Here is a 25,759-nt window from a genome sequence, read left to right on the forward strand (position 1 = left end):
GGGAATTGCGTTGAGCATTCCTAAGATGAACGAGGTATTTACTCTAGAACTTTATATAGTATTGAGAATGAAGGAAAAGGACAATTCCAGATTAAGGAGATAGCATAATATAAAAAGGTAAACATAAAAGTTTAAAAAAAAAATGTTTTGTTTGAATTGGATGTGTTATATTTCATTCGGTAATTTCATATAAGATCTACCAAAATTATTTATATTTTTTCTGGACAGTGTGCAGAAGTTACATATTTTAATAAAAATACTGTATATAAATTGAGTGACATGAAAAAATATCTAGAGCACACAGTTAACTCATTTCACACAATTATTTTTTCTTTTAATTTTCCAGTTTTTAATTGTAACTCCTTGTTTACTCCATTAAAAATTATTTCCAACAAATGGCAAGTGTTTAAGAGGTTTGTTAACAGATTGTTCTATACTATTCTATGTGAAACAGAAATCCACTGGGGCTTATTGAAGTTCTTTCTAGATGTCTTTTCTGTAGCAGAAAACAGTGTCTGAGACAAAGAATTACAAAATTATACAGGTTTTGGATTTTCCGTCCTCTCCGCTTCCTCCACCACCACCTCCAGCTGCATTTTCAGCTAAAAAACAGAGAAGAAAAGTATAGTGAGTATTTTCTGTTAATTTTAGCTGCTCTAATTTCTAGTCTAAAAGGTGTTGCTTTTGTGACTTGCATATTATGTGTGACCTTCTGAAAACTGAACGTGCTTTCGCTACTTGTCTGGGAAATGGAATAAGAAACAACAATGCATGCTATATATACATATGGGTATATAGTGTAGCAGTTGATACCAACTTTTCTCAAAGGACCGAACACACACTGAACCACTCTTACTGGAAAGTTTCAGTAGTTAAATGTATGTAGCTCTGTCCCACACATACAAAACTGAGGTATGCAAACCATGCTAAAGAAATAAAGTCTTGGATCAATATAATCTGTGAATCTATTTTTGAAGCAGATGATACAAGAACTTTAATTTGACCTAATTGTATAAGCCTTTATCCAACCCTGCATGAATCCCTTTTTAATTACCAATTAAGAGAGACACTTTTTATGTTTGTTACCTATAGTTACTGATTCTGTTGCTGTCTCTCTCAAATGATTCCACAGATGTTCATTGGTCATAGTTAAGATTCTTTCAATGTAATAAATTGCGTTCTCAGGTTCATTTAAGGTAAGATACCAATATTAGAATTAAAACTTACATTTGAAAGCTGTGGATCACCATGTTACTAGGTCATTTTCGACCCTTTCCACCTGCATTGAAACATGTCACATAATCAGTGTCCTACCCTTTGTAATTTGTGGATATAATCAACACAATGTTACTATTTTATTTTCTAATACTTATACTGTATTCTGTTTATGGTCTGAACTTTCCACTGTAGTGGTTCAGCAAATATGTTTGTTTTGTTTTCCGTCTACTGAATGGCTGAAAATAGCCAGCAGGTCAGTGTGATCTAGAGGCACCAGTGTGGTTCAGCATGTATCAAATTATTGTTTGTATGAACTGACTTAACAAACCCATATATTTACATGGCCTTGATTTGACAGGGTCAGATCTGTTCTTCAGAAATGTGCATGGCCTCATCCCAGTGCACATTTAAAATGCTGCAAAATAATTCACTTACATTTTGTGATACCAATTACGATATGCAAAGGTCCGATCCTTAGCTCCTGCAAATCAGTGTGTCCATGCTTGCCTGTGTGAGGCTCCTTGTGGGAAAATACTTCTTTTCTTAAGTCAGCGACTAAGTGATTCCGTAATACCAATGATGTAAAATGGTCCTAACTTCAAGCGGGAGTAGAACTACCTGAGTCTTCCTAAATGTATAATTTAATTTTTATTTAAGAACCGCATGTTTAAGGACATAGGATCAGATTGTAGCGACTACAATGTTTGCCAAGAGAGCAAATGTACAAGGATGTTTGTGTGTAGGTCCCAGGTTGTTTTGTTTTGCTAGTATTTTTGTGAAGTTCAAATGCTCGTGTTCCAGTGGAAGGAAAGAGTACTTTGTTCCTACTTACAGCCAGCTAGTTCTCAGCAATGACTTAGCCATAAATAAATATGACTCATTGCAAAAAAGTGTCTTTAAAAAGAAATTTGGGAGACAATGGGGGGGGACAGAATTTCTCTGAAAGTGTGTGTAAGTGGTATCACGGTATGAGTAGGCCAAAATATTTCTTGTAATTTGATTACACTAATAATATTTGACTCATTTTATTGAAGTCATGTAACTTACAGTACTTTTAAAACCACTTTGCAACATCTTTGTAACAACTTTGCAACTTTGTAACAACTTTTGCAAGCCTAGTATCATTTGTTTTAGGAGCCAGTAACTACCTAGTGCAATTCACACTCTGACAGCAACTTGATGGGTGGCCTTGAGTAGCCCCTCTTTGTGTGAAATGTGAAGAATACTCACCTATTTCCCACAGACATTGATTAGCAAATAAATTATTCACTACTGTTTTATGTTTTAAAGATGTGAGACACAGGCTTAGAGTAAACTAACTTTTCTTCTTCAAACTAGCTGACAATAACTAATTCTGTAGAAATCACACATGTTTTTGTTTTACTCTCTGAACATTTTCAGTCAGCTGATTGGCAGAGCTGATGACCTGCTGTTCCTCATGTAATAAAGAATAAAAATAACTGACTTATTTTCCTGTTACACTTGAGTGATAGGTTCTCAGTTTCTATAAAATCAGATTGTCTTCTAGGTTATCATATGCAGAGCCACACTCTCAATTTTAGGACTTGGGCTGTCTTAGGAAGATTAGCGTTACATTTATTGTATGAGTGTATTTCAGCCAAGAAACTGATGGTAGAGAACTAGAGCCAAAAGTGTATCTTAAACTTGGAATGGAAGTAGGGATTTGTGCTGCTTTTTCATCTTCCAAAAGCACACTATCCATTCCCATCGCTTTCACTTATGCTTTTCGTTTTTCAACTTAAACAAAGCACCTGAATACGTTTGGGGCTGATGCCACATAGAATTTTGATACATTTCTAGTATTTCAGGTGATTGCAGCATTCACAGATAAATTTATTTGCATTCAGTTTTAAGTCTTAAGACAAAAGAAATTCTACATTCCCTTCACTTTGGTGATGGTCGTGTTCGCTATAATTCTGCAGCTAAGAAAATGAGGTCAGTGTACTGGATTTGTGTAATCTTTAAAGGTTACTCTTCCAAGTGAAGATAAAGCTAATTTGCCTAATTCAGAACTCACGTACCCATTAGCATAAAAGTCAATAAATATTCCAAAAGTTCACTGCATGTGTGAATTTGAGAGAGAGAGAATATGTTGACTGCCTTACAAATATATACAAATGAAAACCATAGAACCTTAACCTTTTTTGGCAGCTTCTTCCTCTTCCTTTTTCTTTTGTTCCTCAATAACTTTCATCTTCTCTTCATATTCATCAGCTCGTGTTTTCCATTCAACCCTGTTGTTTTGAAGACCATCAAACATGGGTGTAATTTCCTTGTGAAACCTCGAGAATTCCTGTACAAACAATTTAAATTAGTAAATTAGAAATTTGTTAACACTAATGATGTGTAAAGTCTGAATTTGTAGAAAAACTGCTGCTTTTCAGAGAAAACATTAGCTTTCTTTTTTGTACTATATCTAATTCAGTATGTATGCTAGATACATTAATTTTATTTCATTTAACAGTTTTTCAAGCACTTGCTCCATCTCTGGTAGTGGGTTTCTGTAGAAGAGAAAACATTTTAAAAGAAATAGTATAACGGCTGGTGCACATTTGAAAGCATGTTATTGGGCATGCAGTGATGGCATATTACTGGAAATACCATGGAACAATAATGCCCTATTGTGCACAGTCAGAAAAAGATCTGAATTATACAATGCACATTTTAGTGTCTTCCCTAATCCCACATTTGATAGTCCGATTCATATAATACGATTATAACTATGATACATGATATTTTATCATATGATTACCAGTATCAGGGTATACCATGGGACAATAATGCCCTATTGTGCACAGTCGGAAAAGATCTGAATTATACAATGCACATTTTAGTGTCTTCCCTAATCCCACATTTGATAGTCCGATTCATATAATACGATTATAAGTATGATACATGATATTTTATCATATGATTACCAGTATCAGGATAGAATTTAAAAAGTCTAGTATCCTATAGTATATTCTAAGCTGATGAGGATGTATCTGAAAATGTTAAAATATTCCATGTCACACTTCTGCATCACATTTTGGCATATTAAAAGCTAGACAGGGATTCATAATGTTGGCATTTTAGTGCCTTACAGAAGATATAGAATATCTGTATTTCCAGAATATTGCAAGTTTCCTATCCCTATTCCTGCTTTCTGTGACCATCCACATGTTGCATGCTTATATTAAAATGGACTGTGAAGACTTAGACTGGGCTTTCTAACTCAGTCTTTCAAGGTAGTAACAAAATCTCAGCACCCTCAAGTTTTGCTGAGATCTTCACTTTTTATGAATTTGCTTCACATCTCTTGAATTTGCTTTGTGGGAGCAATTCTATGTAACAAAAGATTGAGAAATTGTGGTGGTTGCGATAGTTGTTTACCCTGTGACCAATAGTCCTGCTGCTGTCTAGAGTTTTTTGACTGCAAGTTTGTCACTAATTGTGCCATCAAAACTGCTGCAGTGGGGAAACAAAAAAAAAATATTCTTACCTTGTATACAAATGTACACACAAAATCTATGAAACCAACTTGGAGCTTAGGTAGTTCATCTCCTTTGTTTCTGTCCATCATAGGCTAGAAGAGAATAGCAGTAATTTAGATTATGTAGATATGCTTTTTGGTATATTGTTCTAGTAAGATTCATGGACCATTAGTCAATGCTTTAATAACAGTTAATATTTCTTCACTCATATTATTTAGTACTTACAATTGGTTGTTGCTGTAGCACAGTTCGCTCCAGGTCACCTTGCTCCCAGAATTCATTTGCAACCATGAGGGCAACCTGAATAATCACAATTCAGTGGAAGTGTCAGCAGAAAGCAGTAAATTCAAATAAATAAAATAACAAGGCTTTCCAGAAAATGTGAAAAGGTTGATTAACCGATAACTGGCATATTACTGTTTACTACTTAACTATTACTACTAACTTCCACAAAGAGAGGACTTATTTCTTGCTAGCTGCATTATCTCCAAGTAGTTTAAAAACTCTCCAGAAATTAGGAGTTTTGGTAAAACACAATAAAATTCCACTCTTTAATCCCTGTAGAGATAATCAAGTGCTGCTTTCAGAAATTACAGACACTCTCTGGTGTACTTAAAGCTTTTTTCCAGCAAATTATCTCTACCAATATTCTGATACGTGTTGAGTAAATGATAGATTCTTGTCAGTGGGAACAAGACAATATTAGCAACATAACAGAGTCTTCTGCTATCTGTAATGTGTATTACTTAGGAGGCTCAACAAACATCTTGCAGTTGTATTTTGATTATGCATTGTTAAAACCTATTCCTGTAAGGCTAATGATAAGCTTCAGTGCAATGATCAATAAGTATTGAAGTACTTTAAGTATTTTTGTACAAAGCAGTGTCACACTGTATTACAGTATTTATTTTCAGCATGTTTAAGCTACTTTCACATGGCACCAAGATTTACAGAATAGGCACAATTAATTCAAATCATACTGATGTTAAATCTGTGCCTTAAAAATACCTGAAAACTAGCAAAGGTGGATAGCACAAAAATAACTGAGTGATATTTAAGGGTAGCTAGAACAGCTGACAGAATCAGGGATGCTGGTTGTAGCTGAAAGACAAGCAGAAATGGGTGGATCAACCCACAGTCACAGATTATTTTCTGGAAACATAATTAGGTGCAGATACTTAAATATCCATAAAATGATAAGGGTTTTGTTTGTTGTTGTTGTTGTTTTAAATTATCGTGCACCAAATAGGCAGTAAAAAAGATAGCAAATGTAGTATTGTCTGTTTGAAAAGTACCTACCTTACTTTGCACTTCCCAAGGCTTGGTTATAGCAGACAGGTCACACCCAGTCATCATCATAGCCCTTTGGAAACACAAACCAAAACAGGAGTATAGTTAGGATGGTGATAGGCATCTAGATTCCTTTTAAAAATTGAGACCTTTTTTATCTAAGATACAGATGAATGCACATTTTGAGAAGATTGAAGACATCAGACAATAACACTAAGTCTTAATTTACATGTTTAGGTGCCAAAATTATTTTAAAATCTGGTCGTAGATAGCTGATTGAATAAAGAATGAAATATTAACCACCTACATGATTACTTCTTTCTTGGTTGGGTCAATAGATATATATTTAATTGCCTCCTCTTCGGATTCCATTTTCTCAATTGCATCCACAATCTTTTGAAACATAGTTCTTTTCCTGTTAAAACATACCAATAAACCATATATAGCTCCTGGATTAAAAATGAAACAGAAAACCATATTTCTGCTTTTCCAAAGTAGTGTCTTAGTCATCGTAGTATCAAAGTGACACATTATTCATGTTGAACTCAAACTTTTCAGGTAACCTAGCACAGTTAGATTTTGCTATACACCACTGACATGTGAAATACTATGTGAGAATTTCTGACAAAAAAACAAATAACCGATTTCCTAACTCTTCCTATTTAACTGTTTGGGGTGAAATTCTTACCTCTTTAGTATTACATGTTTGTTACTTTCTGTAACATATTGAATTGAGAAAAGTGTGGTAAATACTAATAAATGTTCTTCCACTCTGTCCCCTCAAAAATCCACTTATTGCTTAATAAATATTTTAATTTGCATTTAGAATAAATGAAATAGTGGAATTACTGTTCACTAAAATTTAATAGCTCCTGTTGAACAATTTACTGAATTGTTTCCTGTCTCTAAATTTTCCCAACCATAAGAGATCTGGACCAAAACAAAAAGTTCCATATATCTTTAAGGAAAATACCTATTATAAAAGCATATTAAGTGAGTAACTTAGGAACAGAAGGGATTATTTGATATTTGGAATCTTTGGCACTGTGATCAGTTGATGTTTGCAGTTTTGTTTTTAAACCAGCATCTTAATTTCCATGCCATAATCGTACTTCTATTTAGTATGAGTAATTATAGTGTGGTATACTGAATATAACACATGCACACAACCTTCAAATAAGGCTACAGAATCCCCACTTCTGAAATATAGTGTTTGTTGTAACTAAAAGCATATTTGAATGACCTACTACATATATACTAAGTATCACGTACATTTGTATGTTCTCTATTTTGAAAGCTTACAATGGATCTAAGAACATTTTTTTTTTTTACAAGAATTAGGCTTAATAACAATTTTAAATATAACTGTACTCTGCATAGAAACATCTCTGTACTCTACATAATTAAAAACTAAAGTTACAAATAGTATATGATTGACATTTTTTTCAGAAGGAAGTTATACAGAATTCAGTACTTACTTGAAGTATAAAGCCAAGTCAGTTGCTATTATTGCTACTTCAAATAAGTGTAGAACAGTTTCAAACTGGCGCTTATTTAGGTTCTGGAAGATGTTTAAACTCTGCAAGATGAAAGTTACAAATTCAGTTCCTTTTAATACACTAGTTTAGGTTTGTACTACACAGATTGTTTGCTATAACAAAATTGGCCAAAATGAAAATTTCTCCAAATGAAAATAGTGCTGCAAATGAAAAATTATTCAATTGGTAAAGATGTCCCTTATTCATAGCTAATAAATGGCTAAATAACTGTGTGAATGGCTGGTGGACCTATGATGCTGCCCACAGAGGCTGCACAAATAACTAAATCCACAGTGACGCAAACCAGTTGCAAGTCCTGCTATTGCCATATATAAGTTAAAACCAAAGAAAACCACCTGTATTCCACATAATTAGTACAGAAATGGCAGTTCTTCGTAATTTCTTTGCAGTACACATTCCATACACCTAATTTTCCTAGACTTTTTAAAGCTCTGTATCAGACACCCTTTTTCCCTGTTACCCTGGGTCAGCGCAACCTCCCGCCGCACTGTTGGGGACCTGCTATGGCCAGTACAACGGGCCTTCCTCAGGCAAAGGGACTGAGAGTGTCACACTCAGCATTTTTCTAAGTGTCCTAGTTTTCCTTCCTTCTTTAACGGAGGGGACAACACCTGTGAGAGCACAGGGTGCTGTTGAGAGCCAACAGAGATCCTGACGACGTCTCCAGCAAAAAGCTGGGGTTAGTCCCTGGCACCTCACTTTTGAAAAAGGACATTTCTATTAATAAAGGTAAATATGGTTTCTGGTTTTATTTAGAATTATAAATCTCCTGGATTTTTTATAATCATTGTGCTGCTGGTTAGTGTTAAGATTTATTTTGTGGCCTCAGTTCAGGAAATAGTACCGCCACAGAGATTAGAAAATGGAAAATGAGAGTGGCAGTGAAAGCCTGCCATGCTGCTGCAAACAAGCGGGATGGAAGAGGCACATGTGTTCGAGCATGCCTGTGAAATCTCTTATTTCCCTACAAAGTACATAGTAAAGAGTTTTAAAGAGTCTCTCCCCCTGTAGCCAGGCACCGCTGAGGAAAGGTGGCCGATGGCTGCCAGAGGAGCAGGGCCCCGTGGGGCAGAGGGCCCAGGCGGGCTTGCGCTGCCGCCATTTTGTGGAGACTGAGGAGATTTGGTGGGGAGCCTCACCTCCAGCAGCTGCAAAGGCTGCTGAGAGCAGCTGCCCAATTCAGGGGAGAGCTTCATGGTACTGCTTTCGCTGTTTTAGCAAGGTAAGGTGTGGGGGGGGGGGGTCTGGCCTGGGGTAACAGCTGACAGCTGGGCATAATAAACAGCTCCATCCCTTTGCTCCTCAGCTGCCAGAGCCAGCAGCTGAACACGGACCTACTGAACCAGGGGAAGCAGTTTAATGACAGTATTTTGTCTGTGCATGTTGTATTTTCTGCTTTGGTTTCCATATTAGCTGTTTTGTGAAAGTGAAAAAACCCTGAGGACTGTGAGCAAGACGCAAAGGAAAAGCTTGAGTGAGTCTATTTCTGGTGAAATTACTGATGTCTCTCTAAAAGTGGGCAATGTGTAAGAATTTGGCTTAAACTTCTGAATTCTAGTGTAATTTCTTAATATAGACTTAGAGGAGTGGATGAGACATGGTGAAATTGGGAACATCATAACTGATTTGGATGTTTAGTGTTGATGGGTGTGAGCAGGAGGTTCCTGCAGACATACCTCATCCTGCAGAAGGGTTTTACTGTACTCCAGGTGGTGCCTCTCTAAAATGGATGAGCCATGAAGTTTCGCCAGCGGAGCAGCTGATCTGTTGAAAAAGAAGCAATTCTTTATATTTTTGAGGCAATATTTTTGATTAAAGATTCAAATTTTTAGGATTAAAATGCTTCTGATCTGCAGGTCCGAGAGTATAATCTATATATCTTAAACACTGGTATGATGCAAAAAGATACTTGCTTGCCTTCTCTCTTGTGACTGAGTAATGATGGCAACTGGAGAGCACTGGATGTTCAGTGCCCACTGGAGTCAAAGATGTGGTCAGATGCCTCTGTTTTGTTTCGCATGTTCAGTTTTGCTATTTGTTTAATCCACACACCTTCCGTGTACCTTAAAAATGGCCTTTATGCATCTTTTAGTATTTCTTGTGTGGCACAGCTTTTGAATTTTTGTCTGTCTGTAATAACTTGGGCCATGTCCCCTATGATTCTAATGCTGCAAGTAAGTTAAATCTAAAGTAACAGTATGACAGAGTTAAATTCCTCTAATGCCCTTGGGCTCCTCCCCTGCCTCAAAATCACTGTTTTATGGACTGCACAAGTCCTGACAGCTCAAGTGTGTTCAGTATTGTCACAGAGCTCAAAGCATGCCTCTGATGTTGGGCTAAGCTTCAAGCAAAGGAAGTTCTGTGTCAGACTATGGTAGCAGGAGGAAGGAAGAAGTGTCTTGTCTTCATAGGTTTCAGGTGGTTCTGCATCTTTGGAAGTGTATTTTCCTCCTTTCTTCCCTTGGCTAATAACTCTGCTACTCAGCTAACCCAAGGTGGATTGCTACATGCTGTCTGTATTTTCTGACTTGTGATTAGGACTGTCGTGGTAAAGCCTGATAAATTTTATAAATAGCTTTACTGTGTATGACCTCATGCAGAGGGCTTTTGGCTAGGGAAGACCACAGTAGGGAGATTAAAAGCCTCCCTTAAACTTATTTGGATAAGAGGCAGCCCGTTGAATAAGAATCAGTGTCTGTCATTCTCTCCCTCCTACGTCACCTGGAGAATCCCTGAGAATAATCAGAAAATCCCCTGGCGTCACTGCTCCAGCATGTAGGCTGAAATGCCCCTCCAGGGTCAGAGGAGGAGGATGACTCATTCTGGAGATACAGTTGGTGGGAAACTGTACTCAGAAAATTATGGTTATAATCTTCTGGTGCATATCACATTCTGAGAGATTTAGGTTCTCTGGCTAGAACACAGAAACAAGCCTTAACATCTTATAAAAGACTAAATGGTAAATTGATCCCTCTTCAGGAGAAGAGTAGGTCTCCCCTTGATACATAACGTTGTAATTAAAAGACAGCTTTAAATCAAAATGAATTAATATGGTTTTATAACAAGCATCTAATAATTAGTACTGTTTCATCACAAACAAGGGAAAAATAACGAATCCTTCAGAATATTTTCTCAGAACAAAAAGGATCATGAATTGCAAAGCTTAACCTCATGATGTGTGACATTCTGGCATGTGGACGCAGTGGCAGGACACAAACTCTTTAGCTCAGAATCCTGTATAACATGAGGAGATTACACCTCAGGAAAGGACCTACATCTGTCAGTAAACTGAGGGGGAGGATAACAACTGAGCTAGTCAAATCAGACAGTAGAAAACAGAGAAAAAGAATGCATCTTAAATCCTGTCTCCCTCTAACTAACCCTTGTGTATGCCATATTCTGAATCCCTCTCCAGAAAAGTGCTTGTGCCCTGTCTTGAAAAAAAGTAATCCAGTTAGGGATTTTAATTTACTTCTCTCATTTCTTTGTGGCCTCATGTGCGTGAGCCTCTGACACAATCCAAGCATTGCACGAGCTTTGTCTCTCTTAAAAACAAATTGCAACTCCGGGAGACCCGTCTATTAAAATATTCTGCTTTTGTATTTTGTCCTTATGTTTCACCTGTCGTGACAAATGCTCTGAGGCAGAAATCTTCTATAGGGTAAATGTTCGTTCATGGCAGATGAATATGGAATATATACCTTATATTTTGCAAGTTTTTACATGTTTTTTTTTTAATTTGCAACTAAAAATACTACATATCCATATATTTGAGCATTTATACATACTTCATCTGATACAAGTTATTGGTCCCTCTGTGATCAATGTCGTGGCAGAAAGCAGCAGCAACCATGGCAAAGGCTTCTAGATCAGTATAGTATTTCTTTATTTTGCCTGTCTGTAAAAGAAAACAGACAATTCTGAGTGTGTGCCTTCCTGAATTTTCCAGTTGGAATTGAAATGAAAACTAAATAATGAATGTAAGATTAATATCAGCAATATTACCATTAGCAGAGTAAACATCGTTTGTCCCACATTGAATCCATGTCGCCAGTTATGGTAAGTGATATCTCGATAACCTTTCCTAACTGTGTACATCCATCTTGTAAGGACCTATTATGAACATAAGTGATGAAAACTGTGCTGTTAATTGAAACAAAATGATGGAGTTCCTGTAAAATTACTGGAATACAATATGAAATTACTGTAATAACGTGCAAGTTCTACGAAAATAATTGTTTTTCATCGAGTTAAACATAGAAGCAGCAAATTGTTCTTATGTAAATGCATGTTGACTTAATTCCTTTCATACCTCACATAATTTCATGATTAGTTTTAAGTCTTTGTGACAAATGCAAACGTTTAATTAAGAATGGAAGACTGTTATCTGTACCACTAATATTTTAGTATTGCCTACTTCTATATTAAAGTACCTACAGTCAGCTATTTCTCTTCTATCTTAAAATCAACATAAACAAAACAAAATAAATCAGACCTCAGCTGGGACTTTGAATTTTTCAACAACATTTATCTCGAAGAACAGTCGTATTCCACAAGTTATCAGGCCATGCTCTGTAACAGGAAAGTCACTGAAGCGGAATTCATACAGTTCTAAATCTTTTGGATCAGGTAATTCTTCTTTCTGTTAGAAAAGGTCAAACACACAAGAGATTTTCTGGTAAGAACAAAGGTGGGAAAAGTTTTTTATTTTCTTTTCTCACTTCAGTAGAAACATTGTCTAAATACAGTATGTTTACTATATCTTCAAAGACCTCAGGTTTCAGTACAAACTGATGTGTATTAAGTTAGGAAACAGAATTGTGATACTGCTAGCTTTCCCCTCAAACAAGATAGGTAAAAATCTTGGCCAGACAGTGTCTCTTCCTACTCTGAATTCCAACACTATTTGTTGTGACCATCTCAACATTTTCTTAGCTTAGAAATCTCAGGCCTTGGAATTTTTCCTTCCTGGTATAAAATCCTATGGTTCTTCCCTTTTAGCGTGATCTCAAGGCTGCAGTTCAGCTTTTTTTCACAACTAAAATTTTTCTTATTAAGTGTTGCTTTTCACTTATGGATCTTATGAATAATGGTGAACATAGTGACCAAAACCAACCTGTCTAGAACAAAACATTATTTTACTTTTATGGTAGAATAAAGTATAACAACTTTTTTTTTTTTTTTTTTTTTTTTTTTTTAATAACAGAAGGCTTGCTTGCATGCCTACCTACTCATTGCCTTGTCTTCTCTTGGAGAGACTATAGGCAAATAAAGATTGCTGTATGTTTTTTAACTTCTGGAGTGCTAGTGGTTTCTTTCTGCTCCACAACCAGCTCTCAAAATTAGTCTGTCTTACCTCATCTCCTGTGACAGTCTCTCTTTGTCTATGCTAGACTATATACACTTAACAGACAAACCTGTAAGGCTGATTTGGCACATAGAAAGTGGACTGGAATATCCTACAAGATCAGACATAAAAATTCACAAATCTTATTTGTGTTCTTCTTAGTTTGCTTGCAGTAGACTCTTGACTGCTTGGGTCATGAATGATCTCCGTGTATGCATAAAGTAAAAATTGTTACAATGCTTAAATGTCCAAAGCATATAGTAATCATGGTTATTATGGCTTCAAATACCTCAGTATCATTTACTTTCTAGTGCTGTAGTTGGTGGTCATTCTGTCTTAGTCATTGCCTTTCTGTAGTTTACAACTGTCTATTCTGAACATTCCTGACCACTGACAAAAACAAGGGGTCACTTCAGAAGCAGTGTACTGTGTAAGTGCATAATCTTTTCCCCACGTACTAAATTTCATTAGAAGCTGTCTGGATGCCATTCAGGGATTTTTCTCTCTCTGAAGAGCAGATACGGAGCTTAGACCAGCTCTTTCCTGTACTGAAGAACCTCCATATAGCACACACTAAATTCTAAAATGCAGAGGATATGAAAGGTAAGGAGCCTGTATTCAATTTAAGTTGCCTATTTGTATACATTATATAGATTCACATTGAATAGCCTAACTGGTGGTGGCAATATTATTGAACTGTTTTATAACACTTTTCATCTGTATATCCCAAAGCCTAGGGACAGGTATTATATTTCAAAGGATGTGCCCCAGTCCAAACAAGAATTAATTCGGGGAAGTCTGATGCAACACAAAAATTAGGTTATATGATCACTGTTACTCCCTTCCCCCATAATAGTCTAAAATTATCTCCGTTTTATGGAGAAGGAAAGAAGATGACTAAAGGTATGCATATATTTCAACAAGTAGGGCTGAACATCCTTGCAAAGGTATTTCCTTCTCCTTGGGATTTTCCATTATATCTACTCTGAGCTGAGGTCAAGGACAGGGAAACCTGGGGCAGTGGTGTTCTAAGACCCATTACTTTGTGAATCATCAGATCTAGAAACACCTGCTTTATCCCATTAGCTCTCTGGGATTCCAGGTCTTATAACAGGATAAGGCATTTGCATGCAGCCTTGTCAGTGCAGAAGATATTAGATCTTTGAATTTCTGAGTCCACGATGTTGAGACAACTCATTTTCATTGCTTTTTTTGAGATTTAAAAATCCATACCAGTATTATGTTTTTTATATTTGGAGTCTGTACCATAAAAATCACTTGTTGCTCTACCAGTAGAGATATTTTATAATGTTTATCTATTAATTCTTGCAATTCTTCATGCAGCTAAATTAAATTTACTTTAAAAGGTATATGAAGCTACACATGGTCTGATTATGTATTTTGGTTTCATCACTTGTAAGCTGTGTGAGCATCTGTCTTGTGGGAGCCGGCAAAACCCTAACACCATTACATTCCAGCATGCACATTTACATAACTAAAATAGTTTAATAAGATCTTTTCCCTATGGCTATCTCTACATTAGCAAACATGGTGGAATAGGAGGAAATATGTGAGTTGGTTGGTACTGGAAGTCAACAGATCTGTGTGTATTTGACCTTTTTTCTTCAGCCTAGCTCTATTTTGATCTATTAACAGTGGGAGTTCATTCACTAAAAGTAAAGTAAGCCAGCACATGTACTCCAGGACTGCTCCACAAGAAAAAAGGAAGTGCACTAAGTGAGCACAAGCAGGAGTTTTCCTCCAAAAAGGTGCTCCCTTTCTAGATTGAAATACTAAGGCAGTCAAAAGACCGCACAGTCTGGAAAAGACACTCGTTTTTGGTTTAGTAGGAGCAGAGTTTTGGCTGATTAGATCAAATCTGTTTCATCACTGTGAAGTCACTGATCACTCTCTTTGAACTTCTCTGCCTAAGAAAATGCAGGAAAATTAATCTGAAAAGTAGTTCGGTTCCACTGGACACTCTTGCACATATTCTTTTACTCAAAACGAATGTGACCTTACATCAATATCCCTTCTTTTATTTTCAAAATTAAATAAATTCAGTTATAAGTATAGCACTGTCCCCATGGATATTTAAGAAAGTTAAAGACTTTAAATGTTAATTATAATTCTAAACATTTCTCTACAACTTGGGCTATCCAAGTCTATTGACACATATTTGGGACAGAGTGTTTCCCTGTAGGTAACAGTGGGGTCTGCACCTCAAAGAACCAAAGAGGTTGAAGATGTATTACTAAATCAGCTCCATCTAGCTTGTGGAACCGATAGCTAAGATGAATTGTATTAATCAGAATTTGGCTATACACAACTTTTTCTGTAATGAAGACACATAAATATCTGATATAAGCGTGCTACCAGAATTTTCAGTTTAATGACTTACCAAAATCCTGATAAGATCCTTTTGATCACATTCTTCTAAACTATTTACATTTAATTTCTCCTTGTATTTCTAAAAATAAGAATGAGTAAGAAATTCAGTCTTTGAGTAGGAAATTTTCTTCTTTAATTTTGTAACTGTGGACAGAAACTTACCAGTATAGATTCAACTTCAGCAGGGGTGGCCTTTGTCTGGTACATAAGCATTTCCTGAGCAATGTCTTTCCTGTTTTCAAGCTTGTTCATTTTGTCGTAAGTGTCAGTATTTAAGACAGACCACCCCAAGAACTGTGTGAGAGTCTGGAACAAAGCCAAGCAAAGTGAAGGTGACACCATGACTATAAAATTAAGCTGACAATTTGAACTTACTTTTTTAAAACTACATTGCTTTGATGAGCAATGTGTATAACTCTACTTGTTAGGGGCCTTTACCTTCCATCAGCAGGTTTGTGTGTGCAGCTTTTAATGATGTTCTTTGTCTCAACCTAGTAATTAAAGGCCCATATTCCCATTTTGTATATGGGACTTTGAGATTTATGAAGCTTAAATTAGCTGAGTGGACTTGGGTACACTGTGTAGCATGTTATCTTGCCCAAGTGCATGTGGTCATGAATGCTCTCCCATGATCACAGACATGATATCCATTGGCAAGCAGAATGTCATACCTGCTTACCCACTGCTAATTAGGAGATGCTGGCTGTCACTAAGAGTCAAATAATTAAAAAATAAAATTACATCTGACTTCTGTTCATTATCAGAATGTAAATGATCTCAGATTTTCAGTTTTATAAAGAGAAACAAAATCTCTGATTCCTAGGAAACTGCATAGTGAAGGAAATAGACACTTGCTGAGATGTTAATATAGCCTATTTGAAAGCGTTTAGACATTTCAAAATTACTTCTTACAATAACATTTTTGTTAACATCATATGGCTACTTAAAACCTCTAATCCTATTAAGCTTACTTCAATGATCTGTTCATCATACTCGTCAAAAGGTTTTCCATCTTTCCTATTGTAAAATGTTGCAACTCCCACAATTTCTTCTTTTTTGTTGACAATAGGCAATGACAGGACATTTTTGATAACCCAGCCAGTCTCATCCACTGGTCCTTTCTGTAGGAAAGCCAAAGAACAGGAAATGTTATTTATTTATTTGAAAGTAGTAATACAGCTTTGATACAGGCAATGTAACACGAAAACCCATGCATCACAAACAAAGGAGAAATTAGTTATGTAATCAACTGTATAAATAATTGGTGGAAAACATTAGCATATTTTTCTACAATTTCTATAACTATAAATATTGTAATCTATACATAATTAGAGATTACCAGAATTACCTGAAATGTGAAATATTCATCTGCTGGTGCATTCATCATGTTACAAATCTACAGCATAAAGAAAAGGAGACACTGTTTAACTGGAATATAATGTGCACCAAGACTTCGCCTGATATGTGTAAAAGGCATATTTATTTTTTAAGCTAACAACAGTGAGCACCTTAGCCTGCTACAGCAATTAAAACTGTTCCTATTAAATTAAATATGGTTATTCTAACAAACCTAATTCTGGAGTGCTTGTAGCAAAGTCCCTCATGTCTGTTGTCTCACAGAGCATAAGCACGATGGTTAAGGAAATCACTTCCACTTTCAAATGCCGTGGGGATTTGTACATAGAAATAAGTGAGTACTAAAGGCTCTATCCTTACTGCTATTAAAAATACCATAGGATTACTAATAACTGTCATACAGCACAACTTCGACTTAGGTATATTGTCTACCCAAGAAGAGATAAGAAGAAAAAAAAAATAAAACTCCATATATGATGATTTTCTTACTTTGACCTTTTGTTGTGAGACTTAGTACACCTGGAAAGTGACATCAGACACACATTATTATTCCTCCAATGTCACCACAATCAGAGGGAAGTTTTCCTGATGCGTTGGCTGTTTGTGCTGAGGTCTTGTCTCCACCCACACTACTGATTCACATGATTTCACTGGGAACCAATGACACTGGAAACTGCGTTGTATTTTTGTAGAGGTTTTTGGTCATTGGAGGTTTGGGGTTTTATTTTGTTCAATCAGAAGAACTGCATGAACTACAATTTTTAGGTATTACTTTTGCTATGAACTTACAAATCCATTTTCAGCAACATATGTTGGCAATCCACTGACAAGACACCAGTGATCTGCTGGAGGTGACCTTTAGAGAGAGAATGAAATTAAATTATTTCTACAATACAGACATGTTGTTATTATATCCAAGCAATTTATCTAATTGCCACTCATTTGCAGGCTGCCAATGAATACTCACGGAATGACTTTGATTTCTTCTTTTCCATGTAAAATATAGTCAATAATCTTATAAAAGTTGACTTCCTAAATAAAACCAGAAAAAAATGTAGGTGACCTGTACAAACTCAGTGTCAAAATTAAGATTCATAAAAAAAGAAATTAATATCCTCACTCGTCCATCAGGTGTCTTGGGGCCTTTGTAAGGCTCTGCCTCCCCCAGCCGGATTGGCCACTCGTCATAGAACTCCTGAAAAAACAATACAAAGGGTTTAGCAAAAGAAAAAAAAAATAGGTTCTGTGTTCATAGATAGTATGATATCTGTGGATAGCAGTTTTATTTTTCCTTCTCCATAGCTGTACTATGGTTGCATTTCAGATAATATTAAGAAAACATTGTTAAATATATTCCAGGCAAGACATGTTTACCAGTAAATTGCAGGCTACTCTGAAGCTTATCTCTGGGTGGTTGTACAGCTTAATTGTTGTTTTAGAAGGCAGGTATTTATAAAGCAATAATCAGACCTGCACTTCTCTCTTCTACCCTTTCTCACATGGAATTATCCATATGAAAAATTATTTCAGAATTAGCCTTTATGTTTATCATGGTTGTTTCCTTTGCCATGCTTTTATTTTGCGTGTAATTTTTGTAACATGGTTAGGTTTTATATTATATAAATTATCCCAAAGGCCTAGCAAGCATGGTGACTTTGTGTCTTTGAGAGACATGCACTAGAAATATGCAGAACAAATTAATCAGAAGGATGGGTTTTATAGCTTAAAGTTAGGAGTAGCACACTTAAAGCAAGTAGGCAAAATGATTGTTACCTTCTCTTTAGTCATGTCCAGCAGACCAACAGAGTATCGTTCACAATTCAAATAGATTCGAATAGTGTACAGGGCTTTGTGAAACTGCCGTTCTATATCTGTTAGCTCTTCAAATACTTTGTTGGCAGACCACAAAAGCATCTATTTACAATGAAAGAGAAAGCGGGTAAATGTTCCCAACAGTAAGAAAACATAAACGTATAAATTCTAGGCATTCCAGAATAAAATGATAAGATGCATTACTAGTATCAAATTAAAAAATTAAAAAGATGTTATCCTTACTTCGATAAGCTTGCAAGAATATAAGATAGTGGGAATAATAATGGTTTCACACAAAAATGAGGTATTATCATTAACGAATTCTTCTATACCTGACTTCTTCGGGATTCAATATTGTAGAGATATGCCGTATGATGATTTCTTAGGACCAAAGATATAAAATTGAGGTATTTTTTAAAGACCTAAAAATGCCAAAGAGTAAAAATAAGACAAAATGATCAAAACAAGAGGTGGGTTTACTCAAACTACTTGTTGAACTAACAACTGTACTCTTGTGTGACATTTGAGATTACCTCTTCATCCTCTTTTGAGAACTCAGTCGCATTTAATTTGTTGAGTGCCATCACAACAGCAAGCACCTCTTTACCCTGTGTAATTGGGGTTGCCAACATATTGATTGTAGTATAACCAGTTTTTTTGTCCAGAAAGTCAGAAAAATGGTTGTTCTGAAAGAAAAGAAAACAAAACACAGATGAAATGCATTATAGTTAGTCACCATGCCAAAAGCAAATTGTCATTTCATTTGATAATTTGTTTACAATGTTATGAGCACAGTTTCACAGTGCAGTAGGTTTATACTTGCAAAAAACCTATTATCATTATTTAAGCCAATCTTGCAGAGTTATACATATAAGTTTAACTTGGCTTTGGTTATGAATATAGCTTCTGAAGCCATGTTCTGTGCAGATTTTTATTAGAATAATGGAGAAACTGAGGAGTTAAAAATACAGGAAAATCTAGAGTAAAGGAGAGAGTGATATGGCTTTTAATCTACCTAAGAGTCTAATAACAATGGTTTGCATGTAGGAGAATTACTTCATAGCTATGTTAATATTTATCATTATTTAGTTATTTCTGTAGATAAAAGTCGTGATACTGTCCTACTGCACCATGTTTAAAACTACGTCCTGTTTTGAATGTATATGGCTTAAAATGCTTCTGGCAGGGAGGCATCTCCAGCAGGTTTGCATCTGTCTGAGCTGTTTCCTATGCCTTCCTGGCTGCCAGACTCCCAGCCCTGCTGCTCCCAGCCCAACACACTCCTCTGCTGAATGGGAGGGTGCAGGGCCAGGGCGATCAGGACACAGAGCTGCTTTTGTTGGGTGTGGGATCCTGTGGGAATGAGACCATATGACTGATGTAAGAGCCACAACTAACTACCCTACCAGTTTCATCCTTGAAACCAAATGCTATTGTTTTCATTACTTTCTGTAAAAAATACTGGGAAGCTGGTTCCTGTTTCAAAGAAGACTCTTTCATTTCCTCACATCAAAGAAATTGTCGGTGTTTTCTTTGAAATGCTTTGGTGCTCTCTTTAATTTAGAAAAGAGGTTTTAAATTTATCAGTGAAATCTGTTGGTCAGAGGTGGTTGTGTTTTGGGATGTTCTTATGATAATACATCTAAATGAGCTGAGTTATGAGTTGGAGAATTGAAATCTGTCAAAATGTCCGTACTGAGAAGTGACATGGTTCTACCAAGCATGTAAAACAGCCAGATTCTATCTTCACTGACCCTTCTCCATCCCCTTGCATCTGCCATTTCTAACAATTCAGTGCTCAAACTTCTTGAGAGACAGGACCACTCAAGCCCTGGTCTACAGTCAATGGCAGATTCTCCCTGAATTTCCTTTAACAGATCTCCTCCTGATTTCTCGAGGTGATGAACGGTTGGTGTTAAATGGGAATGTCAGGAGGTGGTGAGTGGCCTGATAACCAGGGAAGGTCAGACTACATTATAACACCATGGGTAGGAAAGGCAACTGGCCAAAGGGAGGCCAAAGGGCTCCTGTTTTAGGGACATCCACCTGGAACCAAGATTCCCAAACCTTACCAATTCCCTGCTGTTAGCAAAAATTTATGAACCCACTTATAAAGTGACAGACTTGTTAGTGCATGTCCACCCACAGAGCTGATGTGTATAGCTACTGTTAACTACTGTGTTAGCTGAGGCATCCAAGATCTGCATGGTGAATCTCAAGGTCTCTTCCTTGCTGATGGACTGGGGAATGTTCCAGGTTGCCACACAATGGAATTTCTGCATTCATAAATTATACACGAAAATACTTAGATGACCAAGCAAACAAACAAATAAACATACAAATGTCTTCTAGGTTGTAAAATCAAGCATGAAAAGCCTAGGAGATGCAAGAATCAAAATTATTTGTCTACAATTGGATCTTTCCTCTTAATTTCTTTATTCCTCTCTTCCTACTTTAGCAATGGTTTCTGTTATATGTTGAATCAATCTATAGCATATACAACCCTGAGAATGTAGACTGAATCTGTGGCTATCTCAGCCATTAGAATTAAAGTAAATCTTCAAAATAAAGTAAACAGAGAATTTGACCCTGTTTTGGTGTCCCTCTGCCTCACCAAGAACAGCCAGCATAATGGCGAGGCCCAGGTTCCTGGTTTTAGAATGTTGTATGCTGATATGAGGGAATAAATAAAAATTTCAGTCATTTCTGTATTTCTGAGTGCTTATAAGGGACCTGTATACACAAAGTGAGCTGAATCAGCAGGACACAGCTGCTGAGTCTTAATTTGTTTAATAAGTGCAGGTAAAAGCAGTAGTGGCTAGAAGTGTTCAGAAGCAGCACTTCGGTCTTACAGTTTTTGCAGAGGACAGGAAAATTGTAAAGAATACAAGCCTGTGCTGTTAACTGGAGGGGGGTTTGGCAGGCTACTATGGATCTAACCTATACACTTCAAATTAGTAGCTAATTCATGTTTCTTGATTTTCTAAACCATGACACAAGTTTTATCTCACTGTAACTTACCAATGCTACTATACATTGTTATTATAAGCCTCTTATCAATGAAATATAAATATAATGCTCTATGTTTAGATCATTTGGCCTCTAATTTTCAATTCCTTTAAGTTTTATAAGCCTAATTTCCATCTCATAGCTAGCGGTGGAATTTACAAAAACAGAAGTCACTGTTGTGAAACCAGTGTGATTATACCTCTGTGAAAGGGAATAATAGGGCCATTCTTTCTAAAAATAATTTTTATTTTCCTCATATGGCAGTTACAAATGAGCTTGCTTACTGAGACTGTATCACATCTGATTCTGAATTGTAGCTACACAACTGTAATAAGGTAAAATAAATACAAATGAGAAAAATTCACTCCCCTGGGAACCACAGGCATTTCAAGAAGAAATTTAATTTTAAAGCAGATAATACTTTACAATTATGTAGTTTTGTTAAAAAAAAAAAAAACAACAGTGTTTTCTTTATTGTTTATGAAAGGTTCTTTTTCATGGACTGCCCAGAGGAAGGAACTGTCTTCTGTCTCATTTTATGGCTCTCTCTGGAGATCTCTGTTCCTTTCTTGCAAGTGATATGTTCTCCTATCCTTTCTTTTAACAGTTTTTAAAGACCTTACTTCTTTCATGATGAATTCTCCTTCATTGGCTGTTTTTTAGATATCCCACAGTTCTTCAAGCAAACTGTGAAAAAAAGCACTGCAAAAATTTGTAACCTTTCACAGGCTTTATTCTACGTCAAGCTTAAAAACTGATGAAGACCATAATTCTAATGTTCATTGACTCATCCTACAGTATTTAATAAAGAAAATACATCTCCCAATTCATAAAGTTATCTTAGGATTTGCTACACTCTACTTCAGAACACTGAGCTAAGCCTTTAGCATTTCTGATTGGATTAATGACAAAATGCAGTCTGAGGCAAGTGAGTTTGACACTATTGGAAATGTCAGGTCAAAGTCTGCGGTATAAATTATTTGTTGAGTGTAAATTTGATCAGAAAATGCATCAACTATTCTAAGTGATGAGGTAGTGTATCCCTTGTTAATTTGATTTCCATTGCACATGCAAAAGTATGTAATTTATACAAATGCAGGAAAGACAGAGAAATGGAGAAGTGTGAGAAGTAACTCAAAACAAAAGTATAAGGGAACAAGGATCCCTCTGCCCTGTTTGTCTCGTCAGTGTAAAGATTCACTGTTCTGATTCACTTGAGGTAATAGGAACAGCAGCTCAAAGTTGTTAGTACTGAGGTTTCTCACATCTCCAGTATACTTGTTTATCACCAATTGTTTTTAATTTGGTACACCATCAGCATCTTCATCACATATTTGAAATGTTAGGAAATGAGGCTTTCCCATAAACCTTTACTTCCCTGACTGGAGGCCTTGATAGGAAGCAGCATGATGCTGTTTTCTTCATGTCCCACAGAAGACATTTATACCTTGGTTTTCCTATCACCATCACAATTACTCTCATTCTAAAAGCTCTTACTGTTCCTTCCTTCTTGTGTTGACTCCGAGTGACATGTCAATACTTACTGTGCAGCCTACCTCTCCATTTTGAGTCTGGTGAATTTAATCAAATATCACAGCTAAGGAAAGGTGATAAGACTTAATCCTGCAGCCAAGGTGATAATGCCAAGATAGCAGATGCCTATTTTCCTCCACCTCTTTCCTCTTACAAAGCACAGAGCCTTTCTGGAACCCCTTGCAGTTATGACTACTTTGCTCATGTTGGGCTGGAGGTTCTGGTTTAGATAGATGAGCTCAGACTGGTCAAAGTGTGTCGTCCTTTGCATGTGTGATGACCAGGAGTGGGTCTGGAGCACTATTGGAACAGGAGCTGTAGGAACCCCTGACATCAGGAGCTGGTGTCATACTCTGATCACTGTCACACATTTCTTATTACCATCTTTACATGTTTCTGGTTTTCTTTCTGATAACCCTGAGGTATCTTCTCCTATTCCTGATATTTTGTTCTCCCACTGATTGTCTTGCATTGGCTCAGATTTCTCAAACAGTATTTTTACCACTGAGTAGGTGGTATTGGTGTGCTATATCGCTTCATCTCCTATTTCTGCTTATCCTAATTTCAACTCACAAATGTTTTTGTTTCATAATGATGTAATTGAGGATGAATGGAAAACAGAAAGCACCTACTGTCAGCTACGAAAATGTCATCAGCCTGATACAAAACCAAAACCAAAACCAATTAGCTAAATGAGTTGGCCATTCATTAGGCCACACTCAAATAATCATGTTTTGTCAGGGATGTAAAACAACTACATTTTGGCATGTAACTTACTAGCATTGCAGAACAAATTGACTTTGGTATTTCAAGATCACTAGAGTTTTGAAACTGAATTAAGTAGAAATTAATATATATTTAACAACATTTTGGGGCTGATCTTTTCAGACATGTCACTGTAATGTCTGCTTGTCATTTTCTGTATGTAGCAGCTATTCTGCAACTTTTAAAAATTGAATCTGTATTATATTGATATATTTTTTTCACAATAAAAAATAATATTAGGCTAAAACAAAGCTTTTAATTGTAATTTTTAATGTTCTTTTTTTTTCCTACCATTTTGGGAGCTTTCCTGTTTTAATGTAAGTTAATTCAAGGAAAGAAAGGTTTGGGTTATTCTTGTGGAAGGCACAATTAATAGACATTTGTTTCTGTATTAAAATATTTTCTTGTAAGCTGACAAAATATTTGTCTTTATATCAAATTGGAACACATTTCCATTTTTCCAGTTAATATTTACCATACTGAGTGTGAGTTTATCACAATCTGGTTTTTATTGTCAAGATGATAAAATGGAGGAGCAGACATTAATATTTACAATGCAAGTTCTTCCCAGGTAAAAGTCTACCTCTCAATTTTTTCCACATTTTTAGTTTCTTAGGATTGTTTCTTTCAATTCTCATTTCTTTCCAGACATTCAGGAAGGCAGTACTTCTGTAGTGTTGTATATCTTTGCTCTCATTTCTTCTCATCTTAATAACTCTTGAGTTTGTTTCACAAGAACTTCCCTCTAAAATTATTTTAACTATCTTCCTCTGGCTTTCAAAGCTTTTTTTTTAACATACTCTGCCTTGTCATTATGTTGGATATTTGGGTTTCTTCTCCAAGATCATATTGTTGGGGCTCTAGCAGAACATGAGTTAAGAACTGAAACATCTTATTAGCAAGTGACTGCCCTGCTACTAGCTCCACCACAAAGTGACTCAATTATTTCCATTTTCAGGGCAACCAGTTGTGTCATTGACCATCTCATGCTCTCCTGTGCTTTCCCACTGCTTCATATTTTTGACATGGATTCACCTGATTCCAGAATATGTCTTCTTGCCCTAGGAGGGAGTCTAAAACTACTGTCTGGTCCAAGGACCACTGCTGTGTTTCCAGAGCAACTGTTCACACAGAGCAGCTGGACAAAGTTTAATGTCTGGGTCTCCTCGATGCCACATGGGAGTCTGAACCATTGAGCTGCGAACCCATGCTTCTCTTTGCAATTTTCTCTCCCCTCTTCAAATAATCTTTCATTTATTTTACAATTTGGTGTAGATTCAATAAAAGGGACGGAGCCCCTCAGACAGCCTGGAGTCAAGGAACTGACACATACCGTGAATCTGAAAGTCCTGTCACTTCAGACAGGCCTGGAGTTAAAGTCTCTCCCACATTTGCATTGAAGAGACATATAGTTCCCAGAGAAAAAAAAGGGGGAAAAACAAAACAAAACAAATAAAAACAACCTCATGCAAACTGAAGCTGGATCAGCTTACAAAGGGATGACACAAGTGCTTGCAACTTGAAGATGTGTTTAAGTTGTTTTGTATCATAGGGTTCCAGTGGTTAAATTATGTGCCATAATGATCAATGCTCTGGCTGCTTAATCTGAGTTGGAAGCACCAGAATCCCTCCACACTCTGTTGTTTCTTCACTTCACCGGGGGTTGCGGATTCCTGTGCAGGATCTCTAAAAATGACGGCTTGTTATTTCAGTATCAGAACATTTGAGTCCCTTTATGGATCTAATCCAAAGCCTTCACTTCTTTTGAAGCATTTTTTCACCATTTATATAATTTTATATTCTGCTATAACAAGGAATACTATTTCTTGAGTTCCCAATCCTCAGTTAAATCTTTGTCTTCAACTACCTCTGAATTAAAAAGAATAATGCAATAATTTAAATACATGATAGATTAACGCAAATATCTATATAGTCTTTATTGTTGGTTCTTACAGGCTGAGCATATGAGATTTTGTTTCCCCAGA

At 36.3% G+C, this 25,759-nt stretch overlaps 1 protein-coding gene across 1 annotated transcript in view; it reads right to left on the reverse strand.

Moving 5' to 3' along the window:
- Nucleotides 1-528: 528 nt before the first annotated feature.
- PDE6C (phosphodiesterase 6C) overlaps nt 529-25,759 on the reverse strand; it is a gene marked incomplete at both ends in the record, with an annotated part of 28,578 nt that continues 3,347 nt past the window's right edge. The window contains 21 exons of the mRNA XM_082053838.1: nt 529-602; nt 3,379-3,532; nt 4,721-4,804; nt 4,938-5,012; nt 6,012-6,075; nt 6,310-6,417; nt 7,481-7,581; nt 9,238-9,325; nt 11,350-11,459; nt 11,567-11,674; nt 12,057-12,203; nt 15,310-15,378; nt 15,462-15,605; nt 16,271-16,420; nt 16,648-16,695; nt 17,445-17,511; nt 17,623-17,687; nt 17,776-17,850; nt 18,429-18,569; nt 18,800-18,889; nt 19,001-19,153. Of these exons, the coding sequence (XP_081909964.1) occupies nt 529-602; nt 3,379-3,532; nt 4,721-4,804; nt 4,938-5,012; nt 6,012-6,075; nt 6,310-6,417; nt 7,481-7,581; nt 9,238-9,325; nt 11,350-11,459; nt 11,567-11,674; nt 12,057-12,203; nt 15,310-15,378; nt 15,462-15,605; nt 16,271-16,420; nt 16,648-16,695; nt 17,445-17,511; nt 17,623-17,687; nt 17,776-17,850; nt 18,429-18,569; nt 18,800-18,889; nt 19,001-19,153 (2,115 nt within the window). The remainder of the gene's footprint in view (nt 603-3,378; nt 3,533-4,720; nt 4,805-4,937; nt 5,013-6,011; nt 6,076-6,309; nt 6,418-7,480; nt 7,582-9,237; nt 9,326-11,349; nt 11,460-11,566; nt 11,675-12,056; nt 12,204-15,309; nt 15,379-15,461; nt 15,606-16,270; nt 16,421-16,647; nt 16,696-17,444; nt 17,512-17,622; nt 17,688-17,775; nt 17,851-18,428; nt 18,570-18,799; nt 18,890-19,000; nt 19,154-25,759) is intronic.

This window comes from Streptopelia decaocto (genome assembly GCF_964273445.1).
Source record: "Streptopelia decaocto genome assembly, chromosome: 5".
Lineage (NCBI taxonomy): Eukaryota > Metazoa > Chordata > Aves > Columbiformes > Columbidae > Streptopelia > Streptopelia decaocto.